Source organism: Psammomys obesus, unplaced genomic scaffold, assembly GCF_907164565.1.
Source record: "Psammomys obesus unplaced genomic scaffold, mPsaObe1.curated_primary_1811, whole genome shotgun sequence".
Classification (NCBI taxonomy): Eukaryota; Metazoa; Chordata; class Mammalia; order Rodentia; family Muridae; genus Psammomys; species Psammomys obesus.
Genome location: NW_026596046.1, coordinates 23,995,114 through 24,012,236, shown reverse-complemented (window position 1 = coordinate 24,012,236; position 17,123 = coordinate 23,995,114). Strand labels below are relative to the sequence as shown.

General features: G+C 39.7%; 1 protein-coding gene across 1 annotated transcript in view; it reads right to left on the bottom strand.

The window, feature by feature from the left end:
• Positions 1-9,392: 9,392 nt before the first annotated feature.
• Rab38 (RAB38, member RAS oncogene family) overlaps positions 9,393-17,123 on the bottom strand; it is a 62,480-nt gene continuing 54,749 nt past the window's right edge. Inside the window, exon 3 of the mRNA XM_055623392.1 lies at positions 9,393-10,253. Within this exon, the coding sequence (XP_055479367.1) occupies positions 10,101-10,253 (153 nt within the window). The 3' untranslated portion in view covers positions 9,393-10,100. The remainder of the gene's footprint in view (positions 10,254-17,123) is intronic.

Genomic DNA, 17,123 nt, shown 5'->3' with positions numbered 1-17,123 from the left:
TAACTGACGTATAAATATACTTGAAAACATTTTCATATTAATTTTTAACTACAAACTGATTCACAGTGTGAAACGCTTTATGTTGATTATATTGTTCTCTGTAATCTTACAAAGCAAATTTAATCACAGAGTATTTATATGCGTATTTTTATAAAAGCACTGTTGACTTTTCAGTCCACCTGTGCTGGACACAGTATCAGAAGACCTGAAAGAACAGGGTGGACTACAGTCCAGTGCTGTGCACAATCTTACTTCAGTTTCAGCGTACTTTTAGACATGAATGTAACAAAGAAAGCGATGATCTAATGAAGCCTGTTTGAGTTCAGAAAAACATGGTCAGAAAATCATAATAAAAAAAACTATGTAAATAAACACCGATAAACACATACCAAATATAAACAAAGCAGCCTTTTCCCAGAACTTTTTCAGGTCAGACCAATTTAAACACAATTTCCTGTCATGTAATATAGATGTATCTGGAAATCATGAAAAAGAGGCAAAAAGCCATATTGAGATTCAGGGTGCACTGTCCAGATTGGGATCTACAGCTGTGTTCTGACATTCAACAAGAACAAATATGTCTTATAAATTGAAGGTAAATGTTTGTCACAGGAGGCATGAAATCACATCCAAGAACAATCCAGGGAACAAAACACACCTGAGGTAAAAGGCCCTCTGACTTTTCTTTTTCTGGAGCCTCTCTCACATTTCCCCAAGGTATCATTCACCATGGGTCATTCTTTGGACCATGTTCCAAAAGACCACTTTTTCCATTATTATTTTTTTTTTGTAATACCGACTTTGATTTTATTAGCATAAAGCACCTATCCTTTTTCATCAGCTATATATTTATACTTTTCTATACTACTAGGATATTTGAAGATAAACTCCAATAAGAAAAGTAAAAATTCTGTAAGGATGGGGATCTGATTTTGGAAGAGCAGGGGAGCACGGGAAAGGAAGACAGAGAGCATTCAGAGAGAAGAGAAACGATAGCCTGGGACAGGTTGGAGACCCACGAATTAGGCTTCTGGGAGGATTTGGGGTGACACTAGCAGAGACCCTTTCTAGCAGGAGACATGGATATTAAAGAGGCCACCCTCTAACCAGACAAGACTTTAAGTAGAAGGAGGGGAACACCAACCCAACCTACAAAAACTTTGACCCAAAATTTACCCTGCCTACAAGATGTGCAAGGATAAAGACAGAGCAGAGATTGAGTGAATGTCCAACCAATGCCTGGCCACACCATGGGAGAGAGCCAACCCCTAAACTTATTAAAGACACTCTGCTCTGCTTACAGATGGAAGCCCAACATAGCTGTTCTCTGAAAGGCTTCACCCAGCAGCATTTGAAACATGCTGAGACTCCCAGTCAAGCACCTGGCTCCCTTTTTCCAGGGGCTGGGGGGCAGTAGAATGGTAGGAGGGATGAGGAGAAGAGGGAAAGAGGGTGGAACCAGAAGGAGAGGAAGGTAGAGATTACAATTGGGAAGTAAAGTTAATAAATAAGTAAATTAGTTAATTAAAAAAAAGTAAAAATTCTCCATGTAGTTGTAATTCTCCTTGGAGTTATAGTTATTAATGAACATTATGGTCAGAAATGTGAGTCTTGTGGACCGTGAACACAATTAGCAGGATGGAGTTTCATCCTACTCTTAGTGACCATGTGGCTATAGTAGCCAGGAATATTTGGTTTATGGACAGTAGAAAACTCAATCTTTTCTAAACAAAACCACAAAGAAACAAAATAAGAATTTGCTGCTTCTTGTCTATTTATTTATATAAATATATATATATATATATAAATTACAGTTTATTCACTTTGTATCTCAGCTGTGGCCCCCTCCCTCATTCCTTCCTCATCTCTCCCTCCCTCTTCTTCCCCTATGCCCCTCCCTTAATCCACTGATAAGGGAGTTCCTCTTCCCTTTCTATCTGACCCTAGCCTATCAGGTCTTGTCAGGACTAGATTCATTGTCTTCTTCTGTGGCCTAATACAGCTGCACTCCCCCCAAGGTGAAGGTGATCAGAGAACCTGCCACCGAGTTCACGCCAGAGAAAGCCCCTGCTCCTTTTACTAGGGAATCCACTTGGAGACTGAGTCTATGGGCTACATCTGAACAGAGGTCTTAGGTTCTCTCCATGCATGGTCCTTGGTTGGGGTATCAATCTCTGTAGGGCCCCCAGGGCCCAGGTTTTTTCGGCTCTGTTAGTCTCCTTTTGAAGCTCCTATCCCCTCCAGGTCTTTCTATCTCTCTCTTCTTTCATAAAGTTCCCTGCGCTCTGCCAAAAGTTTGGCTATGAGTCTCAGCCTCAGTTTCAATACCTCAATCAGTAGAGTCTTTCAGAGACTCTCTGTGGTAGGTTCCTGTCCTGTTCCTTGTCTTCTGTTTCCAATGTCTATCACGTTTGTCCTTATGAATGAGGATTGAGCATCTTCCTTATGGTTTTCCTTGTTGTTTAGTTCCTTTAGGTGTATAGATATTAGTATGTTTTTCCTATTTCATACATTTAATAACCACTTATGAGTGAGTATATAACAAGATACTAGAGGTTAAATCATGATTCCTGCATAGTTGAACCAAGAGACCTACACAGGCTCTTTCATCCTCTTCAATGCACTCTCTCACCAGTTGACTCTCACCACATTGTATAGGTTAAGAGTTCACTGAACTGATGCTGGAGTGAGGAAATTGCAGCCACAGTCTGTAGCTCACTTTGTTAAAGTTCTAGGGGAAGGGAATCACGAGGACTTCATAGTACAGCCTGTATCATAAACATAACTCTGTGTCTCAAACATTAGCTAAGGATCAAGTATTCAAAATATTCAAAATAATCAGAAAGGCAGATATGCTGGCTATAAACCTCTCCAGAATCATAATAATAAGGACATCTTTTTGTATAAGCTTATTTATTTCTAAACATTTAAAATCCTCCAGCTACTAGAGTAGTAAGAATAATTAAATGACAGTGTTATGGGGAAATAATACATTATAGGGTCTCACAATATATCATAGCTATTATCATTTATTGTAACAATAAAAATAGTATAAAAATGAAGACTTTCATGTAGTAGAAACAGAAACAGTGATCTCCATTCTTGGTTTCATCTTTCACCTGTCGTATTAACCAGTCTCTTTTCCTCTAAGAAAATTTCAAACTTAAAGTGCAGGAAAGCATGGCATTTTATTCTTCATGTTTCCATGACAACAGTTATCACAGAAAAAAAGAAACTAACATATATTAAGCCGTATGTATTTTGTTACAAATCTTGACAGGTGGCCTATTTAATAAAAATATAGAGACATGCTCATAGCAGTGACTAGGTAACTATTTGATTAAGAACTTCTATGAATACAAATTGATTGATGTTACACACCCAATGTAAGGTAACTTCTTAAAAACTTCAGTTCAAGGCAACAGAAAATGCAAGGATGTATTACAAGCACATCCTTTGGTATTTGATATGTATAAAAAAGAAACACTCCTATAAGGTTGATTGATGTTCTAATGGAAAGCATAATCAGGGGCTTCTGAAATGGGCTTCTTAGGTCTTATGTTTAAAGTCAGCTAATATACTACATTTAAGGATTTATTGCCTGTGCATGAGATTGATATTCTGGCAATTAATTCAGTTACAGAAAATAGTCATTGAAATGGAGCATTTCAGTTTTAACCATGCTATAAAAGTATGATCAGCCATGCTTCACAAGTGACTTTCCTCACATGTTTGAGAGTCTTGCTTTAGTACACCTCCACTTTCCATCTTTTCATTGTGAGTATCTTTTCTCCCAGCATTGGAAGATGTACTATTGCTTACGGGAATTCAGAGAGGTGATGATATAAGGGTCAGGGATAGCTCAGAAGCTGCTGCATTTAATTCCATGTGCAATGGCAGTTCTAAGAATTTGACAGCAAGAAGGGTGAGTTAAACAGTGCAGGCTGTAGAAGGAATCTCTTGTATTTTGTATGAATAAAAGTTTTATCAATTAAAAAAAAATCTATGGCCTATAGCTGAGGCAGAAAATAGGTAGGACATCCAGCAGGCAGAAGGGATTCTGGTATAGAGCCAGGTGACAGGATTCAGCCTGGAAGATGTGAAGATGATGGATGCATGGTTCCTGAGCTCAGGTAACTGGCCACATTACAGAATATAAATTAGTATAAATGGGTTATTTTAAGTTATGAATCAGTCAGAGAAGAGCCTCGCTATAGGAGCTAGGTGTTTGTAAATAATATTTTGAGTCTCATGAGTCATTATTCTGGGAGCTTGCGCCAGCAGGAAAAAGCACTGCAACCCACTTCAACACAAGCTGAGGAGACTGATAACAACAGTGACACAACACACTTCAGGAGACTTAAAGCAAAATCATATTTGCACAATTTTCCCAACTTGGACTACATTAATGCATTAAACAATTCCATTTTTTTTCTCTTGCTTCACTCTGTTTCTTGTGAGTACTTTGTAATTTATTTGCACACCATTTTTTTTTTTTTTTACTTTTTACTGGATGGTAATATATACACAAAGTTGTGTGACTATCATTACAATTAATTTCTTAATGTTGTTGTTTTTCTCCCCCATAGAAAACTCAATCCTTTCAGCTGTCATCAGAATCAATCACTAAACTGCACCAGCAGGTTAGTTCTAAGTCTTAGTTTAAGTGTCTCTAAAACATATACGTCATCTCATCAGATGATTGTTTGTACCCCTTTAACTTAGTAATAACTAAGTCGACAGGATAACACAGCAATCGTTTTTGTGGATTACTTGCCATGCGTTAGGCACCATGCTAAGGGTACGGCAACATCTCTCATGGTTCTGAAGAGAAGTGCTGGGTAGCAGCCTGTATGTGGTAGTACTGCATTCTGCAGAAATCTAAGAAATAAACTGATTATTTTTTCATAAAGAATTACATTTTGCAGGACAGAGACGATCTTCAATGTTTTTTCAAGTTGTTTGATGCTTTATTTTATTTTTTTAATTCCTTTACAGTTTATTCATTTTATATCCTGATTGTAGCACCTTTCCTCATGTCCTCCCACTCCCTTCCTCCCCTTCTTTTTTCCCTCTATTCCCCTCCCCTAGTCCACTGAAAGGGGGAGTCCTTCTCCCCTACTATCTAACCCTAGCCTATAAGGTCTCATCAGGACTGTCTGGATCTTCTTCCTCTGTGGGATGGCAAGGTTGCCCCAACAGGGGGAAGTGATCGAAGAGCAGACAACCAATTTCATGTCAGAGATAGCCCCAGTTCCCCTTATTAGGGACCCCACATGGAGACTGGGCTGTCATGGGCTACATCTGAATAGGGGGTCTAGGTCCTCTCCATGCATTGTCTTTGTTTGATGCATCAGATCTCTTCAGGCCCTGCTTGATCCAGAATTTTGGGCCTTGTTCATCTTCTTGTGGAGCTCCTGTCCCCTCTGGGTCTTTCTGTCCTTCACTTCTTCCATAAGAATCCCTGTGCTCTGACCAAAGTTTGGCTGTGAGTCTGTGCATCTGCTTTGATCCCCTGCTAAGTGGAGTCTTTCAGAGGACATCTATGATGGGCTCCTGTCCTCTTCCCTCTCTTCAACCTCTTCTGGTGTCTATCCTCCTTGCTTTCTGAATGAGAATTAAGCATCCTCCCTAGGGTGTTCCTTGTTGTTTTGATGCTTTGAAATTTTAACCATTAATTTTGAAAACTCTTCTTCTTATAACTAAGTAGTACAAAATGGTAGAAAGACATTTAGGGTCCTTTCAGCAAGTGTTTAAAATTCTATCTTAACCTCAAGCCAAAATTCCTTTAATAGTTTTTAAAACCTCAATTCAGTAATTTGAATAGCAACTTTTAAAATAAAAAATTCTGACATATTTCAATTCAAATGGTTCAAATGTTTATTTTACATGAACATGCTGAGGCATGGCAGAAAAATATTAAGAGTGTTCATTTTACAGAATTAAGCCACTATGGTTCTGTAAGAGGAAAAGCTTTTGATGTACAATAAAAGCACTGCAGTTAACAACACACAATAATCTCCGATCTAAGATAAAGTGCTTTCAGGCAGCATGTCGTGACATATGAAAAGTGTGTGTCTTTTATGTTCAGACGTAAGGTTACAGTAAGACCTGTGTGTGATACAGCACAGTTAGAATGCAGCCAAAAACACACTGGATTCATGATGTGTTTGTTTCAAAAATAATATTTGATTGTGTGTGCTCAGAAACATTTTAGTGTTTCCAAGTTTTCACAATTCCTACATTTGATTTGTTCTCCCCTTCAGAGTCACAACTCACAGTGTATGAAACTTGAGTTCCAATAATGACTAAGGCAGGGAGAAGGGAAGAGTACTTAAAATAAGAAGGCTGGTGGAATAATATTTGTTACCTTCTGCTGTGGTTAATCTTTGAGATAGTGACAATCATGATTGTCCTTCACTACTCTCATTCCCTTACCTCAGTTGCTTCTAGATCAAGTACCCCATATGACTACAATTCAGACTTTATCCCCAGAAATTTGAGTCCCTGATTACACTCACCAATATTACACTGCAATTGTTCCAGCAGCTATTATTATGCATGGAAGCATCAAAAGGATCCTGGTGAGCCCAGAGTTCAGACATATGCCTCACTGATCCATTGGTTTTCAGCAATCCCATCTCCCCTTGATCATCACAGTATTAAGTAACTTTTCTACTTGCTGGTCTATGAGCATAAGTGTGAGGAACTAATCAAGCAGCAGCTGATGCCACATGGAATTCTTCCTGTGTTCACTGGATTCCTAATTCTGTAGAAACTCAGTGAGAGAAAGAAGCACATATTTAAAGGGGAAGATCTACTCCAGATTTTGTCTTTTAGTCTTAGCTGTCCACAGCATAGCATCAAATAAACTAGCATCATTTTAGTACTTCTTGTACCTTAAACCATATAAGCCACATTCCTAGTAAAATATGGCCACATCTTTATTCACTCAAACGGGATCTACTGAAAAGCCAGTGCCCGCCTTCTTTTTTCTATTATCTCCACCCTACCCCACTTCTCTCTCAGAAGACTCCTTGTTGCTTTTGTGAAGGGTGTGTATTATACAATCAGGAAATGAAACAACTGACAGATTATTCAGCTTTTCAAAAAAATACTTGATTCACTTTCCCTATTTTTCATTACCAAACCATTTCTGGGCATTTCCATATCATTTTGCTTTCGGCAAACATTATTTTCAAATTCAAGTAGTTATCCAAAAGAATATTAAGGTTTACTGCAGGTGAATTTTCCAGAATATTAAAAATTGAGCCATGGCAGAGTGCCTGCATGAGCTGACTCTCAACTATCAGTCTTAAGCACACACTCTCAATTTTAACCTAACATCTCAACACAACAGGGTTGAAATGCTTTTAGGATCCTGCTGGTATGTATTAAATACAGCTTGGACACCACATATACCCTACAAGTACAAACTAATCTGAGTATATATTTTTTTTCTTCTCCAGAGTTTCTTTCTTCTGTCTTTAAAACTTCATTTATAGTAATAATATATGATAATTATATATGTGTGGTAAATCAAAATGTTTTAATACGTATATGCATACATACAATATGATTAATTTAGTTAAATTAACATTTCTCTTTGTAACATTTGGGCCATTTGAGAGCATCTCTTAGTTTTTCATGGACATGTAGACTATGATAACCTCATAGATACCAGTAATTATTTATCATATTTACACCCATTATTCACCCTCCCTCCGTCACTCTTGCTCTTTCATATCCTTTCGTAATTATAGTTTCATCTGTATTACTTAAAATAAGCTTTGTACAGGTTCCACAAGTGAAAGAGAGAAGCCCAAAGTATTGGCCTTTCTGTTTCTGGCTTATTTCATGTAACATAATGTTATCCTACTCCATCTAGTCTGTTACACATGACAGATCCTCATTTTTTTCCTATGGATAAACGTATTCCTCAGCTATGCACTTCCTTCACCTGTTCATCTGCCAACGGGTACCTTGGTTGACACTATACCTTGGCGGTTGTGAATAGTGAGGGAATAAATGTGAAAGTACAGATAGCTGTTTGATACGCTCCTTTATTTCCTTCAGCGTATAGACCTAGAGGTGGGTGGATACATTTTCAGAATTTTTAAGTAAACTTTATATTGTTTATTAATTCTGTTGAATTATTTTTTCATTCCTATTAATTGTATGGGTTTCATTTTTTTTTTGTTTTCACCAGCATTTGTTATTTTTCCTTTTGTGTTATTTGCTAGTCTGATTAGAGTAGAATTGTATCTTTTTGTGCCTTTGGTTCACCTTTTTCTGATAGCTAGTAATGTTCTACCTTTTATTTTTCTTAGATTTGTTGGTCACTGTTATGTCCTTATTGAAAGAGAATTTTTTATTGTATTATTATTGTTGACACTGAGTTTTTAGAGTCCTTATTTATTTTTATATCAATTCTCTATCAGTAATAGTTTGAACATATCTTTTCCATCCTGTAGCTTGTCTCTCCATGCTGCTGACTGTATCCACACTGGCTGTGCTTTGTTGTAAATGATCCAATTCAAACACCTGATACTAAAGCTATTTCCCTGTCTTAAACTTAGGTTGCCTTCCTCATAATAAGACCTGGATGTGAATGAATGTAGTTCATTTGGAAGGTTAACACAGAACAAGAGTAGAAGAATAAGAAAATAATTTATGATGAATCAAATGGAAAATAACCTCTATAAAAAAAACAGGTACTTACTGACACTAGGACCAGTCCACAGAGCATGCTATGTAATTATCCCCTGTTAGTGAAAAGAAATTTGGGGAATATCGATAGTTTATTCTCTGTCTCATGAGTGAGCACTGTTTTAAGAAGCATGAATTTCTGGATGCTTCTGGACTATTGTCTCGTGGGCCAGCTCCACGAGGTGAGGGTGAGGGTATATCTTAAGGAAAAACAAAATAGAATACTACCGTGTGTGTGGTGCTCAGAAACAGTGAATGTCAAGGGCGTATACCAAGGATATATGGTGCAGAAGTTGACTGTTTTGTGAACGTACTACTATAGGTACCAAAGGAAAATAGTTTTATTAAAAATGGTATCTACCTTTAACATTTCACAAATATTAGAAGTTGTTTGTTTTTATATTTATTATTCTGTCAGAATGTATGAAGGTATGTTTCTGTGATAAACCAAAATTGAATAAATCCTGATTATTTCCTTGACCTAAATACTGAATAAAACCATTGATACAGATAGAATGCACTCATCCCAATTCCTTACCTCCTTGCTAAAATCAAAGGGAGAAATGGATTTTGAGAAACATAGTTGTACCATCAAAAAAAAAAAAAAAAAAAAAACAAAAAAAAAAACAGCAACAAGAAAGAAATTGAAGGCAATATCAGAAATAGGAAAACAGCATCTTTAATGTTTTATTTTTCACAAGTGAAAAATATATATAATATATCTTACATGTACAGAGGATTCCTACAGCTAGAGTCAGAGGAAGCTAAAAGAAAGGCACATACAGGGAGCAAATCTTTCCGTACAGTTTTCAGTTAACCAGCCAGCATTCAGGGCACAGCAAGTGACAATGAAGGTAACAAAAGCACAGGCTGCCTGTGCACACAACTCTGAACAGCAACATCACAGACAACCCTTAGGTCTGCGGCAAATGGAGAAAATACCGTTTCTATTTAATAGAACCAGCAGACCACCCAGGAACAAACAGAAACCTGCACAAAGACACACCAGGGCAAGGCAAATCCCCACACTTAGGTTGACCTCTGCCTTGCTCTCTTATTCCCCTTCTCAAGAAGCCCAGAAGCCTTTGCTGATTTAAAGGAATAAATATCAGGGCTGGCTGTGTCCCTGAGTGACTTTGCTCTGTGCTAAAACAGCATTTTGCAATAGACTAATATTTTCAAAGCTTGTAAACACTGTGCGGATGGTGGGGGAACCATATAAAGAGCATTTGCTGTTCCTCTCTGACAGGAAACATACAGTTATACATCCTTGGCTTGTCCCTCGTGCTTCCCTACCATGATGCTTACCCAAAATGGTAATAAAGAAAAACTGAAGCACAATTCATGAGGGCCATGGGGTTATTTTTGTCATATGGCAGCAGAAGAGTCTTCTAGGATTTGGCACAACCGGAGCAGCTGACAACCTTGGGTGATGTGAGGTGGGGCTTCACAATGTCTGGTTCTATGGATTCTATGAGGTCACACTCGTTGGCAAGTATGTGCTTGACCAGGCATCTTGAGGCTTCATCAATGTTTATATTTTCCTAAAGGGGGGAAAAACAGTTTTCTTTTAATGCAACGTTCTAAAATAACAGTATCATATACGACACAATCCAGTATTTAAAAAGAAAATCTGTGCGTGTGTTTGTGTGTATGTGCATGTGTGTGTGAGCTGCTTGTTGTCTCCTTGTACACATGTGCATAAGAATGTGGAGGTCATAGAACAAACTCAAGTGTTGTGTTTCAGGTACCTCCACCTTGCTTTGGGACAAAGTATCTCACTGGCCTGGAACCTGACAAAAAGATTAGGCTGGCTGGTGGGGCTCAAGAATCTGCCTCCCAGCAACAGTGTTAAAGCTGCCTTAGGAGTAGTTTCTCTGGAATTTGATGCTTGTGTATTGGGGCAAACCATTTCCTGTGCTTACACAACAAGTACTCTACCCATCGAGCCAGGGCAGTGTTTTTAGCTGTTCATGTAAAAATCTTTTCTAGACATTATCCATACATCTTATTTTTCCTCACTTTCACTGCTATCTTTCTTTCTTCCCTCCCTCCCTCCTTCCTTCCTTCCTTTATCTTGATTCTTCACAAATTTAAAATATAGAATTCATTTTGACAAATGGCAATATTGCTGGATTCATTTAATTCGTTGTATTTTTTAGATTTCAATTTTCTTATTTGTTACTTGTTCACAAATAACCGTATAAGAGAGAAACCTTTACAGTCCAGCTTAGATTTATAATTACACAGATTCATATTACTTTTATGGGCACAATAGGAAATAGAGGCAGTAGGACCCCTTTTGCAGCAGTCATTAGCAGTTTAACAAATATTTCCATCTTCCTGCCTTCCTGCCAAATGGTGCAACTGCCAGGTTTCTGGCCTCCTTGAACTCAGACATGAACATGTGACAGTTACTGGCCGATTAAATATGAGAAATGTGAAAAGGTATGTGTCTTATTTTCTCGGTTATAAGCAATAAAATTCACGATTATATTGCCCCACATTCTTTTCAAATGAATCCATGGAAACCTGGTGGTGGGAATTCTTAGACTCTGCTCCAATCAGTTTATGATGGTACATGTAGCATGGGTAGGAATTATGCCTTTGCCATTTGAAATCATTAAGATTAGAAATCATCCCACCATGACATCACCTAAATATTCCAGATGGAAGTAGTTCTTTAAAGGAAAACATGAAATCAGAAGAGGATCCAGGGCTGGAAGGACAGCCGAGTGAACTGCTCTTGCTACATAATCCAGACAAAACATGAATCCAGACAAAACATGGCTGCAGTAGGCTGAGTGTACGTAAGAGTAGCACACCCCTGGGTGAAAATGTGAAGGACTCGCAAGGGACTTGATGCACATTCCTGGGCCGGTTAATTCGGCACTTGCAGTGGAAATACAACAAAAAGACTCTGTGTCAAACAAGATGGAAGGTGAGAATTAACACTAAAGTTTGTTCTGCTACACAGACGCTATGGCATGGTATGGTAGCCCCCCACTCCCAACACACACACACACACACACACACACAGGTGCTCACGTAAGAACTGAATTTACTGTTCATAACAGAACAAGCTCTGATTTTGAAAAATGGAACAAATATTTTAATCTAAAATACGCATCAGACATTTTTTATTACAGTTTATTTACTTTGTATCTCAGCTGTAGCCCCCTTCCTCATTCCCTCCCAATCCCATCCTCCCTCCCTCATCTCCTCCCTCCCTCATCTCCTCCTTGCCCCTCTCTAAGTCCACTGATAGGGGAGGGCCTCCTCCCCTTCCGTCTGACCCTAGCCCATCAGGGCTCACCAGGAATGGCTGCAATGTCCTCCTCTGTGGCCTACCTAGGCTGCTCCTCCCATGGGGGGGGGTATCAAAGAGCTAGTCACAGAGTTCAACACATCAGATATTTTACTGCTACAAATTGTGAGGCTTTTCCTTCTGAACAGAAACAGAAGTAGCAAAGATTTACCACGAAGTTATTAAAGAAACATTTGCTTTTTCTCCAGCAAACTTTTAAATTGCAATTTATAAAACTTTTAAAATGTGCTTTCAGATATGCCATTGCAAAAATACAGGATTTTTTTTTTTGTCTTGTCAAATTGTTAACATCATTGCATCTTTTTGTCCAACCTGAACTGAAATTACTTTTGCCTGATTTTTTGTTTCTCAAAATTATTGACTGTTTTAAGATCCTTGCACAAAGTCCTATTAGGTAGAAAATGCTGCAGATGGCGATGGTTGGCGAATGATGTATCCATGTCCAATGGCTCAGGCTGACAGTACCTGTTGTCATACTGCACATCTCTACACCTGACCCTGAGTTTTCCTGCTGGCAAAGCACAAACTGCCACATCTTGCTATTGGTTTTATGTTGAAACAGTACTGACTAATACTCTCTGAGATGCTGTTTTTTTGTTTTTTGTTTTTTTTTTTTGTTTTTTCCAACGACATAGGGGTCTTTCTGACAACCTGGAACTAATAAAAACTTGCTTAGCTTGACTGGTCACTAGTATATGTACTTTATATATTCATATTCCAAACACTGTAGGCCCATATTCTTGAATTCCTTTGAGAATACTTCAGGGTAAAGATTAGGTTTTGTTCTTATTGGTTCTGCTGTTACTGCTGGAGTGGAAGCTAAGTGACTTCTCTTCTGCAGCTCAGGCACCAGTCTTTTCCACGGAAGCAAGAGAAAAGCAATACATGCACTATGGCTCCCTGATAAGAAGATCACTGTGCCCCAGACTTAGGAGTTGGGTTAAATGCTAATACTGCCAAATAAATGACTATAAGGATAAAAAAAAATGGCTAAAATATCTGTCCAATCAGTGGCAGCCTAATTAGAAAGTTCCTATAAGAGACAAGATGATGGAGAAATTGTTTAGGAGAGTAACTGAAGTTGGAAAACACATGGAGCAGAGAAGTGACAGAGCCCTCACTCAGCCTCCGAGTAGGAACGGAGTGGCAGTTCATGTGTGTGTGACTGGGCCACATCCATTATTTCAACAATTATTATCTGCTAAGAAGTGAAGATGAGAAAAACCCACTCCAGTCTGGGATTCCACACTAGGAAAGCTTGTATGAACTGCGGAGGTATAAAGCATCCAGAAAGAGCCCCTGAAAGCTAGTTTATTGCACAGGTTTGAACTCTAGGAGGCGAAGCACTACTATGTACAATTCTATGTAGTCTCATTATAGACAGGACAAGACCCTGAGCACTCTTCCCTAACCTTCAATCAGTGCGTGTTTCATGAATACCGGGGCTTGCATGTTGTTAGCTATCACGGCAGCAAGCCCAATTCAGATCACAGGATTAAAGGTAAAGTCAGGAGGCAGTCAGGCCCCCCATTTACAACTATAGTCACCATAGGCATGCTGTAAAAAGGGGATATGATAGGTAGAGAAGGTGCCTGATGTCACATGTTTATCTTAGTTCCCCCACTCTTTGGATCTTGTGTGATCCCAGGAAAGTTCCAAGCATCCAATGATTCCCATGACAGTATGAGTGAGAAATGTGTCCCATAGACTTGGTCCCCAGATGGTGTTGCTGTTTGGAAAAGTTATGGAAGCCTTAGGAGATGCAGCTTCCCTAGAGGAAGTAGATAATTGGAGATGGGCTTTGAGGTCTTGCAGCCTGGCTGGATTGCCTGTTCTTTCTCTCTACTTCCTGTGTATTCATGGAACACGACCTCTCTACCTCCTGAATACCAGGCCAGTCCATGCTTTTGTTGCTATGTCCTTCTAGTTATGGTGGCCTATCTATCCTTTGGAACAGTCAGCTGAAATAAACTCTCTTCTACTCTAAGATGATTTAAATAGTATTTTATCACAACAGAAAAGTAACCAACAGACAAGTAGCTCACTTGTCTCCTTTTGAAAACAAAAATTAGAAAAACAAACAACCACCCTTCCCAAAAAAAAAAAAAAAACAAAAGGACCACACAGAGGATTATAAATGAATCCCATTAATACTTAGAACAAGCGAAATACTTGAGGCAGTGAAGGATACATCACCATCCATATTCTTCTCACATAAGGTCTCACTTAGCATCTGAAGAACAATAATGTGTGAATTTCACCCATTCATCTGGCAGCTGAGGAAATTGAGATTGAAGAAGAGTAAGTAGCTAGCCCCAAGCCACACATTAGGAAGTGGTAGGATCAGGTGTGAGTTCAGGGAAAACAGTAAATAGTGATAATGACCACATGCTTACTGCCAAAGGGTGAGGGAAATGTTTAGTGTCTAAAGCCAGCTTGAACTCATTTCAAGTCTTCTAAATATTTCTGCCAATAAGTACAGGGATGGCATGGACAGGTACTTGATGCCAGAAAAGGAAAAGAGGAAAAAAGGAAAGGAGAATGTCAGTGAGACCTCAGATAAGCCTGATTTTAACTGCTGATGTCCTTTCAAATGTATTTAGTATGTTTTTTCTTGCTTTCATCGGACTCCACTAGAGACACAGCCCAAGGACATAGGCTGAAGGCTGAGAAAACAAATAGCAATGTAGAAACTTTTAAAAGAATTACTTATTTAGTTGTTGTTGTTGTTGTTGTTGTTGTTGTGTGTGTGTGTGTGTGTGTGTGTACATGCATACCAACCTGAAAAGGCTGGTTCTCCCCCTGAAAGGGGATTGAACTCAGATCACCAGGTTTGGCAGCAGGTACACTTACCTTCTGAGTTCTCTCTCTAGCCTAATATAGAATAAACCTCTTTCCCCTTTTGTACCAAGGCCAATGCGGATGTTCAAACCCTGCCTGCTGAAACCTAGTTAAGTCATAGACAGGACTGCCTGAGCTACTCTGCATCCGGGGAGACAGTCAGGCTCATGTTCCAGGCGACTGTGCAGAAGCAGGACCGCGGCCTCAGCTGTGAACTGCTACCTGGGGATTTTTGTTTGCATATGTGACTCAGAGTAGTAACAGCATCCCAGGAGCATCTTCTGCCTGAAAGGGAACTCCCAAGCCATACACAGGCTGGCAGGACCCTGCTGATTCACTCACACTTCTTCGGTGTGAGTTGATGGTGTGTTGTGCTGGCAGCTTCAGGTCAGAATGCTCAGGCTGAAGCCACTGCTGTGGATTCGCTTCTGGATCAGTAGACGAGCCTGAGAAACAGGCTTAACACTGCCAACAAAGCATTTCACTAAAACAAATGGTTGTGAGTCCTATGGTCAGACAAGTGAGCTATGTACAAAGTAATCATGCACTCGCTTCTCTCTCTCTCTGAAAAAAAACCTGCCAGCCACATTCTGAAGGTAAAGAAGCCATAAGGCCAGGCAAACTTACCTAGAGCAGAGTTTGCCCTTGGTCAATCTGTCATTTCAACCTCCTGTGCTACTCTTTGAGCACTACACAACAGTGTTCTGGTTTTCAAATAGATAGAAAACAACTTCACTACTAAGCTCAGAGTTCTCAGTCGTGGTTATTTATGCCTACCATGTGAATCTACAAATGTATATTACCAAGGTCCCCCACTCATGCACTGATTCAGTGGGCCTCACATGGTGACACCCGTGGACAAGCTTCAGAAGACCCTGGACTAAGGAAATGACTCAGTTGGTAAGAGCGCTTGCTGTGGAAGACTGAGCACCTGAGTTCAAATTTTCAGCGTCTGTGTCACAGCTGGTTATGGCTGCATTGGGAGGGCCAGATGCAGATCCTAGGAGTTCATTAGCCAGTCAGCCTAGCTTCTGGTTCAGTGACAGACACTGTCTTAAGGGAAGAAAGCAGACAGCAGTAAAAAAAAAAGAAAAAAACAAACAAACTAATGGGCACCCATGGACATACATTCATACATACATACATACATACATACATACATACATACATATATACATGTATACATGAATCACAAGCAAATGCACAAGGACCCCCCCCACACACACATATCAGGGAGGTGGTTTAATCGGTAAAGCACCTGAGCTTAGTTCCCCAGTATCCACGTAAAAAGCTGAGTGAGGTGCAATGTATTGCAATCGCAGCACTAAAGGGGCGGAGCGAGGAGGGTCCCTGGGGCTTGCTGGCCAGCCAGTCTAACCAAACTGGTGAGCTCTAGTTTCTGCAAGAGGACCTGAACTAACAAAGAAGGTAGAGCCTGATTAAGGGAGGTACCTAATGTCAATCATGGCCGGCTGTATTAAAGGCACACGGGTACACAGGCAGTGCAATCACACCCCTTCCCGTTTGTACAAACATACACAAAGATAAAGACATGAAGGGTGCACCCGGTTATAAAACACAGATAGTAAAGAGATCTTTAAATACATTGTCCTTGTTATTTCTATTTAGGAACTTCTGAAACTATCATTCAGGACAGTGCCCTATACCAGAGTCATTCTGATTTTCCTGTGGAGCAAAACATCTAACTCTAACTATCTGGGCTCTGGACACCTTATAAGCTTTTAATCAACTCTTTAGGACATCTGTCTGGGATCTAATTATTTAATCTTTGACACACCCCCCCCCCAGTGCCAGAGAGAAGAAAACAACTCTAAAAGAAAGCTTTCCCGTCTGCTTCATTGGAAGCTGGCAAAGAATTTACTTCCCACAATCTCTCCAAATAAATACATCAACCTCAAACAAAATACCAGATGTACCAGAGGCCTGAGGTTAGGGCACTAAATTCCTCAGCACTGTGAAGTTCTAGTTAGATCAGGAGGGTGTCGGCACTCCAGTAAGAAGTCTTACACAGACAGGCGCTTAAACTCCTTCCTCTGAGAACACGTGTCACTCCCCTATTGAACACGCACATGCCCAGAGCTTTCCAGCTCTTTGCACGCGGTAGTCAGTGCGAACAGCGGTACTGCTGTGGTGACACCTGTATTTGTGTCTGCACTGCCCTGCTTTCCTCCCCTCCAGTTTACCTGGGATTTACTGCATCTTGTAGAGCCCAAGCTCTTACCAG